Source organism: Typopeltis vanoorti, chromosome 15, assembly GCF_054136105.1.
Source record: "Typopeltis vanoorti isolate ZY-2024b chromosome 15, IOZ_Tvanoo_1.0, whole genome shotgun sequence".
Taxonomy (NCBI): Eukaryota; Metazoa; Arthropoda; class Arachnida; order Uropygi; family Thelyphonidae; genus Typopeltis; species Typopeltis vanoorti.
In genome coordinates this window covers 10849408-10874313 of record NC_143563.1, presented here as the reverse complement: position 1 = coordinate 10874313, position 24906 = coordinate 10849408, and the positions used below count along the sequence as shown (strand labels likewise).

Below are 24906 nucleotides of genomic sequence, written 5' to 3'. Positions count from 1 at the left end.
CGATATTTGAGCATTTCTGGTTGAATATCATCTACTTCGAGCTGCATTTTCACATTTCGTGTTTCTAATAGTTTTTTTTTTTAAACCTCAAGTATTGATGTGTACTCCTTATTGCTTTCCTCTGGAATATTTTTTGTCGCTGCTTCTGTCACTCATTTAACAATCCTTCAAAGTAATTATTCCAGATATCAAGAATATTTTCAGTTTTTACATTATCTTTATCATCTAAATCTCTTCACTGAAAGAGCCTCTCCATTTTCTCTATTGAAACAGCATCTAAGTTTTTTCCCCTCCAGAACATTTTGCTACTTTCCCATGTCTTCCATGACCAAAATATTCAAATGGCTTTTGCACATAGTTTAGTTTCAATTCCCCAAAATACAGAGAAAATTGTATCTATTATTATTGTTATCATTATCAACAGACCTTCATGGAGTCAAGAGACTCATTGTGGGAGGTCCCATTCTCATAGACACAGCTCATTGTACCTAGACTTAAATGCATTCACTGTGCCCCTGCACTCACTACACTCTCAGGCAATGCATTCCAATCACCCACCACTCTCCATGCAACAAATCTACTTCTCATCCCCTTGCTCACGCTCACCTTATACAGCTTCCAGGGACGGCCTCTCGTTCTCCCCCTGTCTCCAGATATTCTATGAAAAATCTCATTCAACCTAATCTAGTAAATATCCCTTACCAACTTATATATCTTGATCTTATCTCCCCTATACCTTCTGTCCACTAGGCTCTGTAATTTGCATTCTCAAACTGTCCTCATATTCCACATTCCAGAAACCAACTCAGTGAATCATCTCTGGATCCTCTCCAACATCTCGTCATCTTTTTGGAGACCAAATCTGTTCACAGTAATTCAGAAGTGACCTGATTATTATTATTATTACAGGTATCTCCATGGAGTCAGTAGACTCATCACAGGAGACCCAAACCATCAAAACAATATCTATCATATCTCTTCTTGAATTCATTTATAGAAGAAGAAGAACAACTCACAACTGAGTCAGGCAATGCATTCCACTCATTCACCACCCTCCAGGTGAAAAACCTCATTCTCACACCCTTGTTAACCACACTTTTCCTTAATTTCCAGGGATGACCTCTTGTTCTTCCATCACTATCACACAGCTGAAACAATTCCCCTGCATCAATCTTATAAAAACCTTTTAGTAATTTAAATGTTTCTATTATATCCTACTGTTCTCCACCTATCAACCAACCTCTGCAATCCACAAGCTCTCAATCTATCAATGTAGGAAGCATTTTTTACATCACTCACTAACTTAGTCACTCTCCTCTGAGTGACTAAGTTGGTGATTGATCAAAGTCTTATACAATGGAATCAAAACATGCTTACTTCTATAAGTCAGTGTTCTCTGCATCACTCCCATAATCTGCTGTGTCACTTCACAGTTTTGGCAAAATGTCGACGAAATTTAAAGTCCCTGTAACAGTCTTTCTTTTGGAGGTCTAGCATTATGAATGCAAAAGTATTAACTTAGTTATTTAGCAATCAACAAAAGAATGCGTTATTTATTTATTAATAATAATTATTATTAATAATATTTATTTATTAATAAAGTTATTTATTAATCTTGGTTATTTAACAATCAACAAAAGAAAATGACACTCTCCAGAAACAATGAGTTATACCATCAATTGCTCTATGTGTTTAATATAAAAACATGGCATACTCCCCTATTGGAAGAATTTATCTTTCATTATGCAGGAATTTTATAGTTAGAGAATTTTTAAACTCTAATATCAGTACAATGAAAAACATACACATACCCAATATGTATGCCTAATTACATATTCCCCCCCCCCCCTCTTTCAATACTCATATAGCAAATGGGTACTTACAATACTTGCCAAAACATTCTTTTGGCAAGTAAAAATTGTGCTTCCATGGTTTACATACTTAATTGTCAAACAGAAGTTAATTCTTCACTGAAATTTTTTTTTTAAATATGAAATAAAGTTAAAAAATAAATGTATGTGTTTTTACATTATGAGAAAATATCAAGGATAGTGAGGGAGCTTGCTCCACCTTTGATATGAGTTGCCTTGGTGTTGTACTACCAAGTGGTTACTTACACTTGGATTTGCCAATAGTTTTTCAGTATGAAACTCATAGATCTTAGTCCTAGTTCTTAGAGTTTCGCTTACTGGCAGATAAACATCAAAGGATTTGTATCCCCTTCATTATAATTTTTGTACTATTTTAATATAATAAATTAGAAACCGGTTATGGTCAAGAATAAATTGATAAATAATTGCTGAAAGTTGCAAATGCCTTTGCAACCTTCACAGTTGTAAAGGCGTTCTGCAGATTAGTGGTATAGTGACCACATGATGAGAACTAATAAAAAAACTTTTTTTAAAATCTAAAATATTCTACTAGTTTAGTGTGCTGCTAACAGGTGTGCTTCTTCAGGAGCATGCTTATTTTGCATAAAAGTTACTGAATAGCCTTACCAAAAGAATACAACAGATGTAATTAAAATGAACAATGAAAGCATGCGTATTAGCTGGTTTTATTTCTCTTCTATAACATAATGCATATAACCATTGCTGTAAAACATGACAATAATCTGTTGTGTTCTTTCCTCTGTAGTGCAGTCAGTTTGAAAGATTGCCGTTTAGTTAAAAACACCTTCATTCAAATCCTATCTAAGACTTAATAGAACCTTTAGAAGGGTTTTTCAATTAAGGTGACAGCTATTCTCATATAGCATTGACAAGGTTTTTTTCTCCAGAAAATCTCTAACCAGAAGAACACACAAATTTACAGACACAGCCAATGTAGATAAAAATAACTACCCTATGGAAGAAGTTTTCTAAGAGCCAAGGCATTTGACTGTAACAGATCATTAAGCTTAATATGTAAGGGAAGATGCAATGAGTATTCTTTCCTTGCTTATTGACATTATGTATTTTATGTCTCTGTCTCTAGCTATTTAACTCTTATGTAAAAGAAGCAAACTTCACAAAGTGTACCTAACAATACTAGTCATAAATTTTATTTAACCAAAAATATTTATCGGTTTTTGTCATGTAGTAATTATACTGGTAATTTAAAGAAAGACTTTAAATGTTTACTGATTCTAGATGAAATTCAAAACAGAGATATTTTCTATTACAGAGAACATTAAGAATGATAAACAGACACTACACATACTGCAAAGTATATCCTTCTCAGGGGAAAGTTCAGACCTATCAGATTTTTTTCTAGGATGTGCATTCCACATATGAGTAATAATTCCATATGTGAGTAATATTTCAAAATAATTTTTTATAGTAAACTTTATGATTTAAAGTAAACTAATTTCTTCAAAACTTACAGGATTAAAATAGCTAATTTGCTTGCTTTCTAAGAAGGGAATGGCTATCTTTGTTCTCCACGTTGTTGGATTGCAAGAACCTCCAAGGAATACTGGAAAATAAGATACTTATATGAAAAGAAAACTAAATTACATTTTAATATTTGCTTAAGAACTGATAGAAATAAAACCCAGTTTTATGCTGAGAATTTATTTTAAAAGAAAGTGTTTTTAAAAAAGTAAATAGATATAAATGTTAACCAGTCTAACTGCAAATGAATATAGAGTAATTTGATTATTAAAAAACGTCACATACCTTGATGGGAACTTGAGTCTATAATAAAAAAAAAGGGTAAATTAATAATTTATAATGCAAAGAATAGTTGTAATAAAATTTTATTTTTATACCATAAATGGCAACAAATTAAATTATTTATGCTATTTCCTTTTAATTCCACATTTTTATGAACCTTTAAGTGAAAATAATTTTATATTATATTTATTTAACAATATATATGACTAAATATATAATTCATTCAATCTCACTCCAAATATGAGAAAAATAAAAAAGGAAAAATTAAATTATACTTACTTTCCCTTGTTAGTTGATATGGTTTCTTTATTGGTATATCAGGAGTAGAATTTCTTCGAGATAATCTACATAAAAAAAAGAAAAAGACAAATGTCATCTTGAAAATTTTAATAGGCATGCTAATTAAAATTGCTTTATGCCAAAATGTTGTATTTCCAAACTTACGTTCTTTTGCATCTAACAGGACTTTTATTCAATTTTTCTTTAATATGCAATTTCAACCGTTTTTGCCTTGTTTTTGAGTTTGCTTTTGTTTTCCTGTTACTCCATATATGATGTGTCATCCTGTATTCTGCAAAACAAAAAAGAAATGAGATTAGGATGAGGCCAATAACATGAGGGATAACATATTGCACAACAGTGTGCAACCATTCAAAATGTTGATTTTGTTTTTCTGAGTCAAGTAAGTATGAAGATCCAGTAAAGCACAAGAAACCTGCTCCTAGCAAGACTTTTTTTTTTTTTTCATTCCTTAAAAAGGTATGAGTGTAATTTATTATTTTAAAATCATAACTGAAAACATAGATAAAATGAAAATGGATATATATATATATATTTTTTTTTTTTTTTTTTTTTTTTTTTTTTTTTTTTAGGAAACTTGGACTTCAGTTTATTCACATGATTAAGAAACTTCTATTGAACACAGTGCAAACAGAGTGACTTCTCACACTCCTAAAACTGTTCTCTTTAACATTTTGAAATGAGAAAATTTTATTTATTTCACCAGCAGGTGTTATTCAGCATGAATAACACCTGCTGGTGTTATTCCTGTTTCTATGATCACACAACCAGGCCAAATATTCCCTAAAACAAAGCTGTGTTGCTTCATTATACCACATCAAAATATCAACAAAATATAGTCCTTCAGTTCCTCTTCCCTTTCATCTATTACAATATTCATAATTAGCATAAAAGAGAAGAATCTTCTGCAAGTAGTGAATAAATCCTGGTGATCAATGAGTCAACTTCCAGCATTTAAGACTGTTTTACATATGCAGTCTATAGCAAATATTGTTCTATGGTTCTTAATTTATACTATTTCTACTTAAACCAATGAATTTTCAGAAGCATACTCATTGTCAGTAAACATTAGAGTTATTTAAAGTTTCTAAAAATATACTAAAATCCCAAAAAAATTTTAGGAGATTTCCCTTCCCTAAGAAATCAGGAAAAATAAAATGTTACGACATTCTATGTATAAAATTTGCAGATTTTAGATCTGGAAACCTAACTGTACAAATGAAAAGGTTTTTTTTTTTTTTTTTTTTTTTCCAAGCCAACTTCATCATGCCACTTGATTAGTGGCATGAATTTAATTTAAAGAAAAAAATGAAATGTACATTGATTATTATTTTAAAAAAAAATGGAATTTAGGCATTTTACAATAAAAAAAGAAAAATGTTTGATTATAAATGTTAATAAACATTGATTAATTCTACTCCACCTCAACAAAAAAAAAAAAAAGCTATATATACAAAACTTTAAACAGAATTGTAGTTATCCAGGTCATACACAGCACTTGAGGTTTTGAACCTGTGTGGGTGTTTATAAGGGGGTTTTCTTTCAGTATCCATTCAGATCTACCCTTGGTAAGATTCCAGTGGAATCAATCATTATTTGATAATATGAAATAGTTGTCCCACACTAGTGCAAACCAGACATGCTTGGTCTGATATGCCAAATGTCCCTTTCCTACTTACAAGCTGCGAGTTCAAATTCTATGACTGTTTGAAGCCTAATATTATTTTGATGGTAGATGGTTTTCATGGCGAAGTACAGAGGCATGAAGTGGCTTAAAAAGCACCATGCTTGATCTCTGAAGCAGGGTTACTCAGTTATCTAATATTTAGCTTCCTTACAGAAGCTTTGTGATACACAAAGATGATGCAGTGGAAGGGGACCAATCGTTCAATGCTGTTGGCACACTCTCCCTCGATGAGACTTTGGACTCCCTGGAGGTGTCAAATAATAATAACAAATCACAGAGATTTTTTTTTCTGTTTTGCATTATCTAAAATTATTTCATTTTGAAATCTGCTTTTATGTACTTCACTTTACTACTACTGCATGCAAAAGCTGCAAATGGAATGTCCTATTCTGCCCATATAATGCCCATCTCCACAATTATATAGCTGGGTCTCTAAACGAAAGTACACAACTAATACAAAACACGAAGAGAAACATTTAGATGTGTGGGCAAAATGTTGAAAAATGGAAAATTGGTCAATGGCATAAAAAATATATCTAGGTCATACTATCCACAGATCTCTCACTACAGTCTAGACAAATTTATGAAATGCTTCAAAAACCTTTATAAAATATAATTTCTAAGAATCCCTTGAATGCAACATGTCTTTACAGTAAGGATGGCCCTTTGCTAAGAACTATCCCAGAAAGTGGTATAAATGGAGGGGGGGATAACAATAAATAAACACACCATGCATATATTATTTTTGAAATTAACTTAAAAATAATCCCAGAAAAAGAAAAGTCATTAACAAACATTTTCTAGAATTAACTGCAATTACAATATTACGAAAATGCAGGTTAATCATTTTATTAGTATAGTTAAATACCTATTTCACTTGCTCAAAGTGTAAAAACGATCGATCATGCAAACAGAAAACTAAAAAGAGAACCGATTTATTACCTCTTTTGAAGAGGTAATAAAAGGTATGAGCAACAGGATGGCTAACACATCGATGCTAGACGTTTAAATACGGCATTAAGGTTGGTCCAGTTCTCCAAACCGTGTTACATCTATCAAAATTACCCAATTTATTTCTACTTATCTGAAAAGACCATTTGCAAAATGCAGGAAATCGAAGGCGGAAGGGTGTGCAGTTTCCTTTTAAATTCTGGACAGGCAATTTGTGTATCATCACTTCTCATTTATTTCAAGATTATATTCCAAATAAACGATTAAAAAGTGATTGTGTTTTAAATTAAAAAATAAATAAAGCGGGCCTTTCCCCCTCCTCCAGAGAACGTCGGCGACCCTTAGCTAACCTTCTGGAAATCGGCTGGAACCTGGACAATACGATCTAATGGCCGCCTTGTATTGAGGACAACACAAGAATATGACAAAGCTGCGTATTTCTAATCATATGTGTAGTAGTATATCGTGCGAATTCTACGGTAGACTCATTTTTTTTTTTTTTTCCTTTTTGAAGGCTGGAACTACTTAGTTGTGCTAGGGAACTTGGACTGACAAGACACGTTATTTCTTCTGCCAGTCTAGCACCATAACATTATTATTATTACCTGCTTGAAAGAAAAAAAAAAAAAAACAGGGACTCGCGGAAGGACACTCCACTCTACACAACCCACGGTCTCCACTATTTATTGTTAATCCTAACTAAATTTTTGGCAGCCAATCTCTTTCCCTCAGCCTTCACTAAAGTGAACCTAAGTTATCGATGAATCATGACTTTCGGAAGAAGAGAGAACGACATCCGGTTGCTGCCATTCCATTGTACTAAACCCTAAAACTCGTATATGTGCGGTCGTATTTTTGAAATGCAGAATTAAAAACTAGAGTTTCCGGTTATATTACGATATAAGGGGGCCTTATGGTTCATGTATAGTAATGTCAAGAAGCATTAAGAATTAATACGAGTTTTCGGTATTCGTTACCATAATTTGGCCAAAAATTTTCAGAGAGAGAGAAAAAAAACAACAACAACAGGATGGGTCTTGATATTAGTGGAGGAATTCTTTATGGGAGCAAGGAATAAAAGTATCATACCGGCAGGAAAGCAGTAATATCATAAGAGGAGTGCACTTCGAACTGCAAGATATATCAACCAAGCAAAATCTGAAATTCTCAAAAACTTTATACAGGCCTGCAGGTGCAAACTTTCCCATCAACCAGATTTCTAATTTTGTGTCAACCACAAGAGGCGAACTTTCACCTCTATCGGCATTCAGATTTTTTGTAATTTAACATATTACGGACAGACTTGCGCTTGATAATAGAACTGAAAATAGAAGAAAAGTATTAGTGCAAATCAGTACTACATTCGGTACCTTAATCTCATAGCAGGTCTCGAGCACATTATAATTGGAATAAGCCCTCCCCAAATTCCTAGAAATATTTATAAATATCAACTTCTGTTCATGAAAAATTTAGAGGCTTTATACTTTCCGAATCAAATTGCAATGGATTTAGCTCGGACACGAAAGTTTTTGGGCTTATTATCCTTTTTATCCTCAGCAAATAAATATTTATCGTTATCTGTTTGATATTACCCTTTGTGTCATGGCATTTGCTGTTTCTGGTTAACCGATTGTTGTATTCACTTTGCATTCTGTGACATTTAACTGTCTTTTATTATTATTATTATTCCATACTGATAATGTAATGTTAATTTCGGTATGACTGCTAATCATACTGAATTATCAATAAAGCTGTTTAACGTATTTTTATATTACGTTAAATTCATTATACCAACCAATAAACACATCGGATAGGATACTGCCTGGAAATCCGTTAGTAAAGCAGATTAAATATGATACAAAACTGATGAAATAGAATAAGAGGTGAATGACAGATGCAGACCTCGAGAAGAAGGCAAATAACCAGTTGTGTAAATAACCTGCTGGGAACTGTACATCCACTGAGAAGGGGATTATATTCTTTGGTTAACCGAGCTCTCAACCTATTTATTCACTAGAGAATCAATCAGCATGATAATTAAATTAGAGCGGAATGCAATCGTTAATTATATTTTAAATAGTTACTGATAGATCAACTGCTAAAATAAAATAAAATAATTTCATAGTAAACGAGGCGACTGCTGAATTCCAATCGGTCACAATTTTTTTTTATCTTGCTGACAGAATCTAATATGAGGGTCTGTCTATGGAAAAATAGGGGACTCTGGCAAGTACAAAATACTGTTTTGATAAAGATAGCGAAACTTCAAATAGCTTTAATGTTCATTCTAAACTATTTAAAATTAACATAAATTACGTCTCTTAAAACGGTCTCTTAGCCTAAGAGGAAAAATCTTGTCCTGTATGAGGGGTGTAAACGTTTATCTGTATAATTTATCTTCAGATGAAATTAGCTTTCCGCCTGAAAGGTGGCAACCATATGAATTCCATGAATTACCAAATATCTAACTGATATCTTTCCAACAGCCATAACTCTAGGCTAACTCCGTGTTGGGAAATATTAACATCAGGTGAACCATATGCTGGAATACCACCATAGTGCACAATCAATATGCATGAAATTCAACCCTACATAGCCATCTTGTATGTCTTGTGTGTATTCATACTCAATGTATCATCTCCTCTCCTCCATTTTCTCATATACTTGATCTTTATACATTTTTAATATACATAATCAACACACTAGGTCAGCAGAAAAATGACTTTTAGAAACCTGGCGTTTTTATTATATAACTAAGCTAAATGACTGTAGCACACAAACAAGTATGTGCAAATAAATGATAGAGTTATTTACCCATTGTAGTGCAGTGAGTAATACAGAGGACTTAGATTTTTTTTTTAATCGAAGTCTTTTCATTCAAATGACATTCTCCATCCAAAGAGCTAGTTTTCATCCAGATAAGTTCAGTCTATAATCCGTTGCCCAAGAGGAGGGAGGGAGGGACGATGAATTTATTATATTCAGTCTAATTCTCTTCTGTATTGTTTCTTATTAATGCTTTTAATACATTTTAGTTCATCTAAATGTAATAAACTCTATGCGCCCGATTCATGTTTGAACTACAAATATTCGAGATAAATTAGTAAACACCATTAATGATTTTCTCACGAATACTCGATTTCTGTTTTTATTATTAGAACGTTCCCACTTTAACAAAGGACTTATAGTTGATATTACAGCCTACAATCTTTTCAGTCTATAATACAGAATCTGATGCTTGGCAACATTATATACTTGATCCTGAAACGTCAGAGTATTATCAGTCTTCTTATCTCTCTCTTAACTTTGCAACATCAGCAAACAACTGTATACCACTTCAACTCATTTATCATACTATTAATATGCAAATTAAATAGGCGCCCCACGAATCAAGCCATGTGAAACCAGATTTGTTATCGTCATTCTGTTTATTACTTTATAATTTTTTTTTAACTGCTATTTGACAACCATATAATCAGCTTATCATTCATTCCCAAACACTAAGATTTAAGTTAGCTAAAAGGCATTGCAAAGTGCACTAACATCACTCGATAATTAGTTCTTATCAAACTCGGTTGTCCCCATTATAAAACTGTAAATAGATTGCTAAGATATCCTCTGAACAGACATGTTCCTCAAATATTCATATTTCTGATCCTAACCAATACTTTTCCAAGATCACTCCAGAAATACTAAGTGGCCTATTAATTTGCTGTGTGCTTCACACTTTGGTACCATACTGGTCCAATGGGAAATACATTACTTTTGTTCCACTCCAGGAGTACTATGCTCGAGTTAAGATTTAATGTTAACAGTTATGTCCAAAAGATATTACAAATCCTTTGCATATTCTTCACACATTGATATTCCATCCAATATCACTTTGTTTGCATTGAAATTTTGAATTATCTTTAAGCCTTCATCTCCATTCTAATTTATTCTGTAGTCCTCATTTTCCTCTCCCATTTTACTTACCACATAAAATAATTACAGGAATTTAATTTAGTTTTCTTTGCTTATCATGCTTGTTACGTTTTTAGTCTATGTTCGGGAATTACTTTTTTCTCTAAATTTCCTACACATTAGTTTCTTTTTTATGGGTTGGTTGGAATTACAGCCGAATTAACTAAGGCTATGAAGAGTGTATGATATCACTTAATTGCATATGATCTCCAGTAGTTTGCCTTATTTGCAGAATAAATAACAGTGATTCTCCAGAAGAAAACCCTGCTACCTCGATATGAGATACTTTAGAGGATTCTTTATTTAAATAATATAAAGCCTTTTTTTATTTTCCAAAAGGAATAGGCAGAACTCCTTTTAGCTCTAATTGACTTTTTTGGAAATGGTTGGGAAAACCCGGTATTATCATTATTACGGGCAACTCCAAGGAGTCGACAGACTCATCGAGGGAGGCCATAACATCATGTCAAGAACAACTATTCGACATTCACGCAGTATCTACATACCTCGCCTTGAACTCATTCACAGTCATGGCACCCACAACAGACTCTGGCAACTTATTCCACTCGTTCACTACTCTCCAAGTAAAAAACCTAGCTCTAACACCCTTGCTAACCACATTCTTGCCCAGCTTCCATGTATAGCCCCTAGTCCTCCCACCACTAGTCTTATTCTCAAAAATATCTTCTGAATTGATCTTATAGAAACCCTTCATTCATTTGAATGTCTCAATCATATCATCCCTTTTCCGCCTATCAACCAATTTCTGCAACTCATAAATCTTCAACCTGTTCTCATAAGGTTCATTCCATAGATCTGCTATCATCTTGGTCACTCGTCTCTAGATCCGCTCCACCTACTCCCCATCAAGAAGAAACCCTGACGCCCATATCTAGGCACAGTAGTCTAGATGGGGTCTTATCAAGGCTCGATACAGAGGAACAATAACCTGTTTGTCTCTGCTTGTTGAAGTATTTTCCAGCAACCAAGTGATTTGATAAGCTGATTTAGCCACTTTTGCGATGTGCCCCCTAAACTTCAACTCCCTATCCACTAACACTCCCAAATCTCTGGCCTCATCAATCTCCTAGAGTACGGTTCCACCAATATGATATACTGCTGCTAATCTTTTCACCCCAAAACGCATAACCTTACACTTTCCCACATTAAATTGACATCCATTCTACTTAGCCCAGTCCTCCAAACTATCCAAATCATCTTGCAAAATTTTGACATCCTGTGCACTCACTATTGCTCTACCGAACTTTGCATCATCAGCAAACAAGTGAACACTTCCTCTCATATCCTTTCCTATATCGTTAATGAACAAATTGAAAAGTAGTGGTCCAAGAACAGACCACTGCAGCACACCACTAATCACAGGCCGTCATTTGGACTCTCTGGTATCTCTCCATCAACCACTCTCCTATCCATCTCGCCAACCCTATATACATCCCCATATGCTGCAATTTACTGATTAGAATTCCATGTGGTATCCTGTCAAAGGACTTATCAAGGTCCAGTATAATCACTGTAAACCCATTACTCTTATCCAGTTCAGCCGTCACTGTGTTATAAAACGTGAGCAAGTTACTGAGGCATGATCTACCCTTCACAAAACAATGTTGTCCCCCATACAGTATCCATTTTCATCTATCCAATCCTGTATTTTTCTCTTAACTAATTTCTCTAAGACCTTGAACGATTCCTGATATGCTAATCGGTCGGTAATTTACAACAGCAGTTGTAAATTACCGACTTGGAACCTCCTTTTTGCAGTGGAACTATTTTCCTCTCTTTCCCCACCCCCGGGAGTAACCCAGACCCGAGACTCAAATTAAACAAAATGGTCAAGGGCACTGACAATTCTTTAGCCGCTTCACGTACGACACGAGCTGGTATACCATCCAATCCCACAGATGTATTGACATTGAGGTTTTGTAATAGACTATTCATCTCCACTTCATTCACCACAATTCCGGTATAATCTATTGGTTCATTCATTCATTCCTGCAATATCACCACCTGGATGATATACTCTTGCAAAGTGCTCGCTCAGTAATTTAACTATATCAACTGATTCGATTACCTCCATACCATTGGAATGCTTTAAAATCATTCTGCCATATACATTTTTCTTTTACTTGCAACATATCGAAAAAACCGTATGGGATTCTCTTTAACCTGCATGGCTAATGTTCTTTCATAATCCGTTTTTGCTTTTCTTACCATACTCATTACCCTTCTGGCCTGCGCTTTATGTCGTTCATGTGCCTGCCGGTCACCTTTCTCCTTAAATTCCCTCCATAGGTGTTTCTTTTTTTGCAGCTCAAGCTTAATGGTGTTATTCATCTATTTAACCCCCACTGGATTTATTATTCGGTCTGTAGGTATACAGTCAGCCATTGCCTCCTGCAAACACTTATATTAACCGCCTCCCATGCACTATCAACATCTAGCCCACGCAGTTGTACATGCCATGGCACTGAACCAGTCAAACTCCTAAGCTTGTCATACTTACCAGCCCGATAATTCCACATGTACCCTATTTTAATTGTAAATTACACACCTTTAGCCACCTCCCAAGTCAAGACCCTATGATCACTCTCGCCAATTGGTGGCAACGTGGTCATATTCATTACAGCCAAATTCTCAGATGCAATTACTAGGTCAAGCACCCCTGACCCCTAGTATTTTCTATTACATGCTGTCGCAGATAACTATCCCTTAATAACTGCATAAAATCCAATTCCTTCCTCCCATGTGTCCTCTCCTCTTTCCAATCAATGTTACCATAGTTGAAATCTCCCATAATAATTACCCTCCTTCCACTCATTTCTTCTATTTGCTTATGCATACTATCTCCACCATCTATTCCATCACCTGGTCTATAGCAGCATCCAACTGTATATTTTGTTCTGCTAGTTTCAATCTCACACCAAATAGCCTCAAATGTGCTCTTTTCTGTATCCTGCAGTTCCACTTCTATTCTCCTTGGCTGTAGCTCATCAGCTATCATCAATAACATTCCTCCCCCATTTTATTCTCCCTGTCATTCCTGAACACACCATACCCCTCACATTCAATCCCACTAGCTATATCATCTTCTGTCAGCCATGTTTCACTAATGCCAATAACCCGTGGCCTGAAAGTGCAAACCAAGGCCAAAAATTCTTCCTCCTTGTTCCTAATACTTCTGGCATTAGTATACATTAATTGCAGAAGCCATTTGTCCCATCCCTATTTTGATGCCTTATACTAACTATCCCATTCTGATTTGTTGTCTTTCGTACTCGCTCGGGCATATTACACACATTCATACATTCAATTGTCTCCCTAAAGTCTGCATATCAACTCCCCTTCAATAACTCTAGTTTCCCTGATTCTGTACATCCACTTCCACTTCATTCAACAACATCTTTTCAAGTCTCTGTACACCAAATCTATTCAAATGCAAACCATCCATCTTACATAAATCCTTTCACCCATCGAACTCACTCCACAAATTCCATACCACTCCTCCTGCATAATCCACGCATAAAGTCATTAGCAATTATGGCCCTCGTATACTCTTCACTGTCATACTGAGACAACAGACTCACCATCCTAACTCTCTCACTCTTCTCTTTTGCTACCTCAAGCAATTCCTTCAAATCCTCTCTCATAGCCATTTTGTCTCCTTTCAAATCATTTGTACCTGCTACTACTATCAGTTCTTTCACCCGCTGCTTTTGCATTCTAACTGACTCGCTTACATCCTTAAAGTTCGCACCAGGTTGGTACGATTTTGTTAAACTCTCAACTATCACACCTCTTACTAAAGAATCTCCATATCCATTGTTAGTCTGCACCGATTGCTAAGCCTGTGCATCAGGAAGAAATTATGGTTGACTGCTGCCATTTGGTGATCCTAAATCCTAACAGATATTGTCTAAGTTCAACGGCTAATTTTTCTTATATTACTTATTACATTCAATGCAGTGCGTACAAAAATGTCATTATAGAAACATCGATTGCGATAGCAGTTCTCTACAATGGCGACAGTATGAACTTCACGAATTTTATTTGAAGAAAGTTTTATATATAGTATTAAAGTGCTTAATAATGTAGAAAAAAGGAAGTTTCCCTTATAGAACATCTATGAGGATTCCATAAGGAAAAGGTACTTTTCTATCAGTAAAAATTTGCAAGCATTTTTTTTTTTGTAAGGTAAAAATGAAACTAAAATCTTAGTTTAACTAAATTACCGACAAATAGTCAAAGCATGTTTATACAGATAAGGATATAGGCGTTACATTTAACACTTCCTTGTCATTTCATCTCGAACAGATGTAGTAAAGCACAGATTTTTTTTTACTTTATATTTAAGAAAAAGATATCATTTTGCATTTATTTTCTATTTTGAGAAAAGCTCAAAATGCAGTCTAACTTAGAAATCTCTGTCGCTCATTTCTCTGCAATCACCACTTTAATACCTATTCTGAAAAGTTAAGAGTTAAAAAAAAATATATTTTTAATAAGTAGACCGATTACCTTCTACTTAAGTATTGTACATCATGTGGCATATGCTACAAACGGATTTAGAAACCAATTCCAGCACTACTCTCCCCTAAGTCTAAACAGACTTTTATATAATGGCGTAATGCTCTTATATAAAATATTTAACAGACATACTGATTATCACCTACTCCAAGATATAATTCCATTTAATGTTCCCTCCAACTTTTTTTTTTAAATCTCCAACAACCATTCTTTCCACCGATCTTTTTTATTTTATTATTATTATTATTATTATTATTTTGTTGTTGCTGCTTCTAACCCTTGGATTTTAAGAGTCGAGAATGGCTATTCTAAACATTTAAATATCTTTACTACTGACAACTATTTTATGGGAACATAAAATATGGGAATTTTCAAGTTGTGCTTGTTATATTATGTACATTCTGGATGTATTGTGATATTTTAATAGGCTTTACTCATACAGATGGTCATAAAGAAACAAATAAAATATCTGTGTCAATACTGTGTCCAAATTTTTGTTAACAATCTAGATGTAGTAATGTTGTTAATAACAAAGAATACAGGAATTATCATATCAATGAAATCACGTGACTAAGGACTGAAATATGTTGCTTTTTTTTTTCTTCTTATTTTGAACAAAGTTCAAAATTCTGTGAATATTCTTGGTGCTAGCAACTTTCACACAAACAAGAGCTGGTATATACTACTGTATCAGGGGTTAAATAAAAGAAAATATGACAACTCCTATTTGGTCAGAGCTTCATGTCCAAGATTTTAAACGCCATTTTAGTTTTAGGTGGATGAACACACCCACGACAATTATAACTTTTCTTTTTTTCCCCATCATCACCGAATTCAACCCTCTATTATTACGTTCATTTTTATGTACTGTAATCTGTTAAATATATATATATATATATATATATATATATATATATATATATATTGCTTTGAATATAATAAAACGAATTTCAGGAAAAGATAGGATTTATGAAAGTCTGGAAGCAGGAAATCAAAAATTCAGCCCTGAGATCTATATTTCGCCTTGAACACAGATGCCCTCTCTGAGACAAGTTAACAACTTCAAAGATTATTTAAACTGCAGGCTATTTAAAAGAAAAAAAGCTACACAGCAGTTGAGAAACGAATCCTTTTTCTGACTTATGAGACGTGGAAAAGACACATTCATCGTTGAATGAGAGGCATTTTTTACACTTTCAGCAGACTTCGATCTCAAGGTTCTTTGGAACAGTGTATACAACACCCTTCTGTGGAATTCGATGGTTCTCTGTCACCTAACTTTCAAGGCTCCTTAAATGGCTTAGACCTTAGATGCAACGAAGACGTTAAAAGGAACTTATCCGTCACATACGACGTCACGCTAAGCTGTTTTGATAGGTAGCTATACAACATGCTGCCACAAACTTCTCGGGCAGGAGACTTCGCCTTCGTAAGAGCAACGCTCTCTGTGAAGGTCAGCATTTCGGAGCTTTTAAAAATGCAAGCAAGAAATAATATCTTTCTCACTCCTCCTCTCTCTTATTGTTCTCCTTGAACAGCTGAACTATGCACAACTGGGATCACATTATATATGCGTAATGTGATACACGTGCAAATCGTATAACAAGTAAAAATACGGAGAAAGTAAAAAATACAAAATTGCACATCAAATGCATTTAATGCTAACTTTAAACACCTCAAAAAAAGTCTAAATTCCATTGGAGGAACTATTCTCTTTCTTCCCCTTCAATCTCCCTCTCCAAGGGGAATATTTTCACTTTCTCAAACTCTTACCAGTATGTTTCAGGAACAGTCAGCTTTTCGTTAAGGAGGAGGGAGAAGCAAAGTCATTAGAATGCCTTCTGGCGGTTCAATAAGGTATCAAAGCTGTTTGGTAAAATCCTAAAATATAGGATTAGGTTCTGCATTTAAAAGAATATATCTTTTAAATGCAGACGATTGTGTGAATTTCTGCATATTATTATCATTTTTTTTTAATTAGCTAAAAGAAAATTTTAAGTCAACATGTTTAACCTAATAACTTAGATTTTAACTAAATACAACAGTAACGTGCTCATGATCCAAAAAACAAAAAACAAAAAAAAAAAAAGCAAATAGATACAGAATAAAGATAGCATTCTTATCTTTATCCTCTATACATAAGTGATATGATGCAAATCCATTATTAACGACGTCACAGCTTTCAAAACATATGGCGTATAATACCTTTCGAAAGATGTAGTAACTGACAAACATGCGAACTTTTAATATAGAGTTAATATCAAATCTACAGGGAAAGAATGTAATTCTGTACTGATATTTAAGAGTCAAACTCATTTTCAAAATTAACTTAATAATTAAAATGCATTATACAACACAGAATTCATTGAATCCAACTTTTGATGGAAAAAAAAACAAAACAAAAAAAAAATCAGTTCTTTGTTGTTATTAAAGGGCAACAGAACATGATGCAAACAAGAAAAAATACATAAATAAGAAGACAAAAATTTTGAGTATTAATGATAAAATACACGTTATATATTATTTATATAAATATAAATAATATATAATAATAATATAATATAAAAATATAAATAAAATGTGTAAATAATTTAAGAGAGATTGATTTTATTTTGTAATGTAACTTTAAATTTGAGATTTGAGAATAAAGTACGGCATGGATATCTGAACGTGTTTGCTGAAGTCATTGCGCGGAGTGAGGCCACCTGCTTACTGACAGGCTTGCATTGGCTACAAAAGGTTATATGCTTGATATCTATAGCGTACGATTTTTAATAGTCGGTAATTATATTTAGGAATTCGACAATCCCTGTGAATCTACATACAGTCTCGTCAAGAAACATGATCGATGTAGTGAATATGGCCAGTCTAAAATGAGTTTCGAAAATGAATACAGAGATAGGATCAACAGATACAATCACAGGAAGACTACTTTCAATGTTCTTCAAAAGGTAAACAGTTTCAATGCCCATAATTATGTTTTTAGTTAGATCTTTAGTTAGATCCATTATTTTTTGATCATTTCAGACCTAAATATTGTATCTTTTGCTCACACCAAGTTACGTTTTTTTGTAAGAAATATCCTACTTAAAATGACAAAAATTTTGGAATTAAAATGTAGTTGAAACAGGAAAGAAATAACGTACTCGTAGAAATTACTTACGGAATACTAGCAACAAATCATAAAGCAGTTGATAAAACACGTAGTTACTCAAGCGCCACCTGTCAGATTCAAAGTTCAGAGAGATAAATGTCACTTCCTTAAAAAAATTTGCAGTGCAGTATTTTAGCTTGCCGAAGTCACTGAGGGTTATTGTAAATTCTTTCTCTCTGCCTTCCATATATATACACGGCGCTATCGGAAGATTAACAGATGACATCACCATATTTGCATATGATTGATTATATACACCTACTTTGTGTTATGAAAGCTACTCTTAAATGGCATCGTACATGTGATATCCTCTTCTACTGAAATTAGATACTATTTATAATTTGTTTTTAATCGTAATCAAAATAAACTATTAAAATAGAATTCACGACAGCATAAGATCAGACTGACGCACTAGTTTTGAAAGGCATTAAAAAACATACTCAATTGGGATAATAGGTCAAGGTTTCCGAATAACGGAATTTTATGAATGGAAATCTGTATCCTGATGTTTACTAATTAAAGTTGTATGACGACTCTACTTGTTATCGTTGGTTAAAGGATCATTTCCTGTTTTCATTCTGACAGCTGAGCAGACAATAACTATTGTAAACAGTAATTTAATAAGTGATGATTTAAGCTTTAAATTACATTTGTATTATACAGCAGATTACAGTGAATCCGTTATTGATATCACGTATGAAAAACAGCGAATTTAAATTATCTACATTATATAATGCGATTATAAATTCAGTTATGTAATGATTATCTAGTTATTTCTATAGCACAATAAAATTCAAATTCTGTCGTTTGTTTTAAAACCGTTTGCTGAATATTTAGTATTGCTGGACGTAACACTAATTTGCAGTTCGCATACTTGTAAATAAGACGAGTATTTTCCTCAAAGTGCTTTTTGAGTACAGTAGTGATTGATAATAGTCACCAAGGCTCAATGGAATTTACCTTTCTGCTTGAAGTTTATGTTTGACAGTTTGTTTTGGATTTGTGGCCAAAGCAAAGTCTGGGGTCAGTATAATATACGCGTATCTGTAATTTTCGTATGTTTTTCTGACCGGTCTGCCCATTTTGTGGGATGAAAACGTTTTCACAGCCAGTCAGGCTTTACTTTACGTTTTTAATTTGAGATTTCATTTTTATTTAAATCATAAAAATGAAATTTCTATTCGCCAACTAGTGGAATTTTTTCTAACCCTTTCTTCTGCCAGTTCCCGAGTTAGTCGATCTTTGGCAAAGGCAAGTACAGTAGGTGCCTCTAAGAAACTCTGGCTTTTACTCCTCTTCTCCGTTGCTCAATAAATCGATTGCAGAACTGGCATTTCAGTGCCATCTCGTGGCCTTAAAGCTATTAGGATTTAGGGTCACGAGATGGCGGTACTTGTCAGCCGTAATCTCTTCCCTGAAAACCTTAATTGAAAACTTTGAATTCACTTTTAGTGACGACCAAAGGGTGGAGACATGCTCACTACTTATCTTGGAAAAGTTAAGGGTAAAGTTCTTTCTTTTGGGAATAAAAAAATGTTAGAAGACATTTGATTTTTTTTATTCAGCAAAAAAATAACATAAGAAGTATACATGCAATGCTGATTGTTGAAACTTTTTTTAATTTATTGGTAAACGTAATTTCTTCCCCTCCAAGTACTTTATTAGAAGTTATTCATTAAAAATAATTACTGGGAGCGTGTGTATATAGTCATGAATTATTTTGGAGTCATGTATTATGGCTGAAGCATTGTGAGAAGTTCAAAAATTTTCATTGATTTTCAATATTAATATTGTCTCCCTAAGTTTGTCAATCGAATACGATTACTAAATATATAAATATGAGTAATGAGACAGAGTAAGAGGGTTTCAGTTTTTCTACTATGTTTCACTATTCTCCTAATGTAATAAATCTTCAACAACTTTTTATTTTATTCCCCAAAGGTCGTAATCTCTTTCGCTCTATTTTTAAGGGGAGGGGGGAATCGGTATATATTTTTTTTCTGAATAATAAACAGAATCCCACATTATATATGCACTTTATTTTTTTCAAGTAATATTGAGATTTCTGATTAACAATACTGATACATTTATACTGTTTTTCCGTAGACATTTCCAATCGAAATTATCCTTAAAACCAGAGGAAAGTGGCGTAACATGAAAGAAAATGATCATATAATATATAGTTTACTATTAAAAACGAAACAAGTAAGTATTAATAATAAACAGAATCACCCCAAATACACTAACTAAAAATAAGGGGTAAAGAGGGAGATCAGTGTAAGCAGATGTTCTCCGCTACTCAAAAAGAGAACTTTCAGACAAGCTCCAGATATAATTGAAGGTTGCTGATAGCATTCAAGGAACTAGGTGACTACGTTATAATTAGGGCCCGAAACTGGAATGACAAGCATTCGGCAAGAAGTACAAGCGACGATATTCACAAAATGTACAAGCGACGATATTCACAAAACTTGTCAAAGTTTAAAAGTCAACTAAAATGACAAGAGGTTACTGAAAGTTCAGAACAATTTTTGAAGTTGTGGACAACAGGTAATTATTTGTTTCTTAGATGTCAACTTTAAATTGTATTTTATGAGTAGTGTTTTGGAAATATTGAACTAGAGATTCATATTAACCAGTACTAGATCTAAATTATATTAATTTCAAAAAGGTACATTAAAAAGAAACAAAGGATTTACAAAAATACTTAAATATTTTACGTAGAAATTAATTATATTTAAATCGTAAAATCGAATTTTTAAAACTTCTATGACTTTCAAATAATTTCTAGATCGCTGGTACCATGGGTGGGTTAGAAATTAGGTTATGCGTGATTCTGCAGAATATACTAAATTGTATAACTGGGGGAAAATAAAAAGAAAAAAGAAAGAAAGAAAAAGAAAGGCAAGGTGGACTAAATGTACCATTGCAATAGCATTTACTTTAAACTCATAACTTTGATTTTATTATTTAGGACTGGTTGAGCCCTACTAATGAGGGGTTAAGTACGTATTTTATGACTGTAGATCCTTGTGTGTGTGTGTTCACGGCCGGTTTGCTTGTTCTGAGGGACGAAAAACCCGAGTTTCCGGTTGAAAAAACCTCTAACCGCACCTTTAATCGAAAGAGACCAGTTAAGAATGTAGCAATGGAATGAGACTCTCAAGGCAAGAGTTCTACAAGTATCACGTTTAGATGAAGATAGCCATCTATGAAAGGTGAACCTCATTTATATTTGAACTGGAACACCGGTATTTGGACGGGAATCGAATCCAGGTCTTGTCGAACAAAGGGCTTCGTCTATACCGACTGAGCTACTGAGGCTCCTAACTGATAACATGACCTTCCCACCACACCACAGCTGTTCCATTCAAGTTACGGCAATTCCTTACAATTTTTCTACGTGTATTAAAAAACATATCCTACGTCACTTCCTTTTCGATCATTATTTCCTGTTCTTTCCCCTTTTTAACGGAAACTGTTATATTTCAATGGAAGCTAGAAATAATTCTTAGATCTACAATTCTTTGTTTAAAAACAAGAATTTCAAAAGATTTGTAGGCTTCTCAGAGAGTCATAGTTCATAAAACATCCGAAAGTCTTTAATTTTATTGACTGAAGGAAATCAATATTAATAGAAAACTGAACTCCATGCAATTTGTAGATGTAATAATGGAATTAGATTCTCGAGGCAAGAGTTCTACAAGTACGTACCATGTTTAGATAAAAAGTTTAGAAGATAGTCATCTATGAAAGGTGAACCACATTTATATTTGAATTGTAACACCGGTATTTGGAAGTAAATATGAAACTTATTTGTGAACAAAAGATAATTCACAGTTCTTGAACTCAGGGAGGAAATGTCGTATGAAATAGTAAAACGAATAAAAAAAGGGAAACAAAACATTTTATTTCAGAATGATCAGGACTGTGTAGCACATGCTATACGATTTTAATGTATCCAAAACTAGACCATGACTTACTGCGTGATTATGCAAAAAAGGAACTGGTTAGTTGCAACTACTTCCCACTTCCCGTGTTTTAAAAATAACGATGCATTTATCTGCATGTCTGGTGCTGCAATGATGCAGCGTGTTATGAATATGAATTTTCTTCAAAACTGAAGAAATACATCTCCTTGACAACAAAATGGCAAAGATTAAAGTAACTCTAATATTACACACGCCGCTGTTAGATTAGTGGGTATGTATTAGAATTTCTACTTTGCTTGAACAGCATGGTGAAATACCATCCGCTATTTGCAATCGCATATGCTGATAAATTACGAAATACCGAGTGATACTGACTTCAAGAATTTTTTCTAACACCCACTTACTCCTGTGGGAAAAGGGAAACAAAGCAGTTTTGGTTTCAGAAAGCATGGTATTATGTAACATGTTCTATAGCGTCTTAATACTGTATAATAACGCGGAAATTAGGATCAAAATTATTTCTTGATTATAGCGGACATCCGTTATTAAGGGAAATTTTCGAGGAACATGAACCCTTATAAAAGCAAATATTGAATTCCAAGGAACCTCTGTGGATATGGGCGCAAGAAATAAAAATTAATGAAATGATTTATAATGTCCTGAGTGAGTTCGATTTCAACACCGTCATGAAAATGTTTTCAAAAAATGTCCACATACGTGAACAGTCGTATAACGACCATATTTGAGTCCTTTCCTAATAAAAAAGGAACTAAATGAATTCCAGTTATTTCAGTAGATAGTCCTAAGGAAGTATCCTGGGATTTTTAGCTGTAAGAAATTTATGGGAGTGTCGGAAAACTGGTCTTCACCTTTAGTCGTCGCTAATAATTGAGTTCGTGACTGCCGATGATTTTGAAGAGCATCTGGGAGAGAGTACGACCGATAGCCATCTTGTATTCCTAACCGTAGCTCGTACTGCTTTACACAATACACAAAAGAAAAGCCTCCCAAAATATAACTGAACATGTTTTGAGAATAGTTACTTCTTAGACTAGTTTTGTAATTGTGAGAAAGAATAGTCTTCCTTTGTTTCATAACAAGGACAGACTCCTTTCTTTAACTAGAAGGTGCAGGCCCTCATTGTCATTAGTAATTAGCAGAATATTATAAAACATTAGAAAAAAAAAAGTCAAGATCCGATTGATCATGACCAACACTCAACTGAAATTCTGCTTTTCACAAATTATATAATACCCACCCTATTTTGGGAGTTCATAATAATGCCGAATCGATTTATTTGACTGCCTATTTTGACTTAATGAAGGTTCGCTATGCTGACTTTATCACAATGAATCGCACGTTTACCTGCCCATAAAACAGAGATGCTTTATACTAAACAGAAAATAAAGAAACTACTATTGAGTTAAAAAATGAAATATTCTTTTAGATGGCTTACTAGCTACACTCGGTGAAAATGAATTTCAGCACTGGCGGCTTGTACATAAGCACTGCGACACTGCAGCACCCCAAGGAAAAAACGGAAAAAAAAATTATTTGTGTTTATAAATAATAACAATGCTTACAACATTATATAAATGCAATACAACATGCTAAAGATTGCAGCTTATGTTTCGACATTGATTGAATAGTAAATAATTGGAATTGATTGATTAATGCTTTAGATTACGAAACAAATGCACCGCGATCTAACGCAGTGTCGGAATTATCACGTTCGGCCAATTGCGACGCTAGACTGGCGATATTCGTTTGCATTTGTCATTGCACGTAATAAGTGAATCCGACACTGCTCATTGAGCAGTGTCGCTACAGATAAGTTGTAATCCTTGTGCGCGTTATTTCTGTGCGAAGTGTTTATTATTGGTGTGTGTTCATGATGATGGTGAAATATTTTTAATAAAGCAATTTTTTAATATGTAAATTTACTTATTAATAAATTGGTTACTGATAAGGAAAAAAATGAATTCTTTTTCTTATTTTCTACATGCACACCCCTACTTAAAAGTTTCACCGGCCGCCACTGAATTTCAGTCCTTTCCATTTTATCTTTTCCAGATTCAGCACTTATATTTGAATATTTCAAACGCTGAAATATAATGCCGCGTTTTTATAATAAACATTAAAAATAACAGTACCGCCTATCTACAATCCTAAATATTCACTAAAGCTGGAGAGTCCTGATGCGCGCGCATACGTCTATTATTTTTTTACATTATCAACTGATCCCAAGCTGCGTATTAAAGTTATCAGTGGAAAACAACTGATGCGATCTTACTAAGATCGGATGATGGTAATGCAACTGCAGATAGCTCCAGTGTTATTGATAGACGAGGGCCAAGTTACGACATGAAATCATCACTTTTATTTGTCAACTAACTGAAATTAATACTTTTAACAGTTTAGACGTATATTTTCGTATCTCAAGGAGAACACTTTAAGCCTAAAATTTGCATCTGAAAAGAAATAATTATGCGTTCAGATGAATATTAAAAGATTAACTGGTGTGTGCATGTAGGCGTCACCAAGGACGGGGTGTTTCCTGATTTCGAGCAGTAATGAGGTCAAATGTTTGGCCTACGTGCTCTGGGAACAATCAGAAGCTAAAAAGCAAGAGGAGTTGACATCACCCTTGTATGCTTACCGACTTCTCAACAAGACAAGTTGAGGCAACATTTTTTAAAACCGTTTTTTTTTTAGTATTAC

General features: G+C 33.8%; 2 protein-coding genes across 2 annotated transcripts in view; one reads left to right on the top strand and one right to left on the bottom strand.

Annotated features, from left to right (window-relative positions):
• The window catches only part of LOC150098380 (uncharacterized), a 63534-nt gene extending 45144 nt beyond the window's left edge, over window positions 1–18390 (bottom strand). The window contains exons 1-5 of the mRNA XM_090405124.1: window positions 18263–18390; window positions 4101–4227; window positions 3936–4000; window positions 3660–3677; window positions 3365–3456 (exon numbers count right to left, since the gene is read on the bottom strand). Coding sequence (XP_090261250.1) covers window positions 3365–3456; window positions 3660–3677; window positions 3936–4000; window positions 4101–4219 — 294 coding nt within the window. The 5' untranslated portion in view covers window positions 4220–4227; window positions 18263–18390. The remainder of the gene's footprint in view (window positions 1–3364; window positions 3457–3659; window positions 3678–3935; window positions 4001–4100; window positions 4228–18262) is intronic.
• Window positions 17952–24906, top strand: part of LOC150098379 (fucolectin-1-like) — a 124747-nt gene continuing 117792 nt past the window's right edge. Inside the window, exon 1 of the mRNA XM_090405125.1 lies at window positions 17952–18050. Within this exon, the coding sequence (XP_090261251.1) occupies window positions 17973–18050 (78 nt within the window). The 5' untranslated portion in view covers window positions 17952–17972. The remainder of the gene's footprint in view (window positions 18051–24906) is intronic.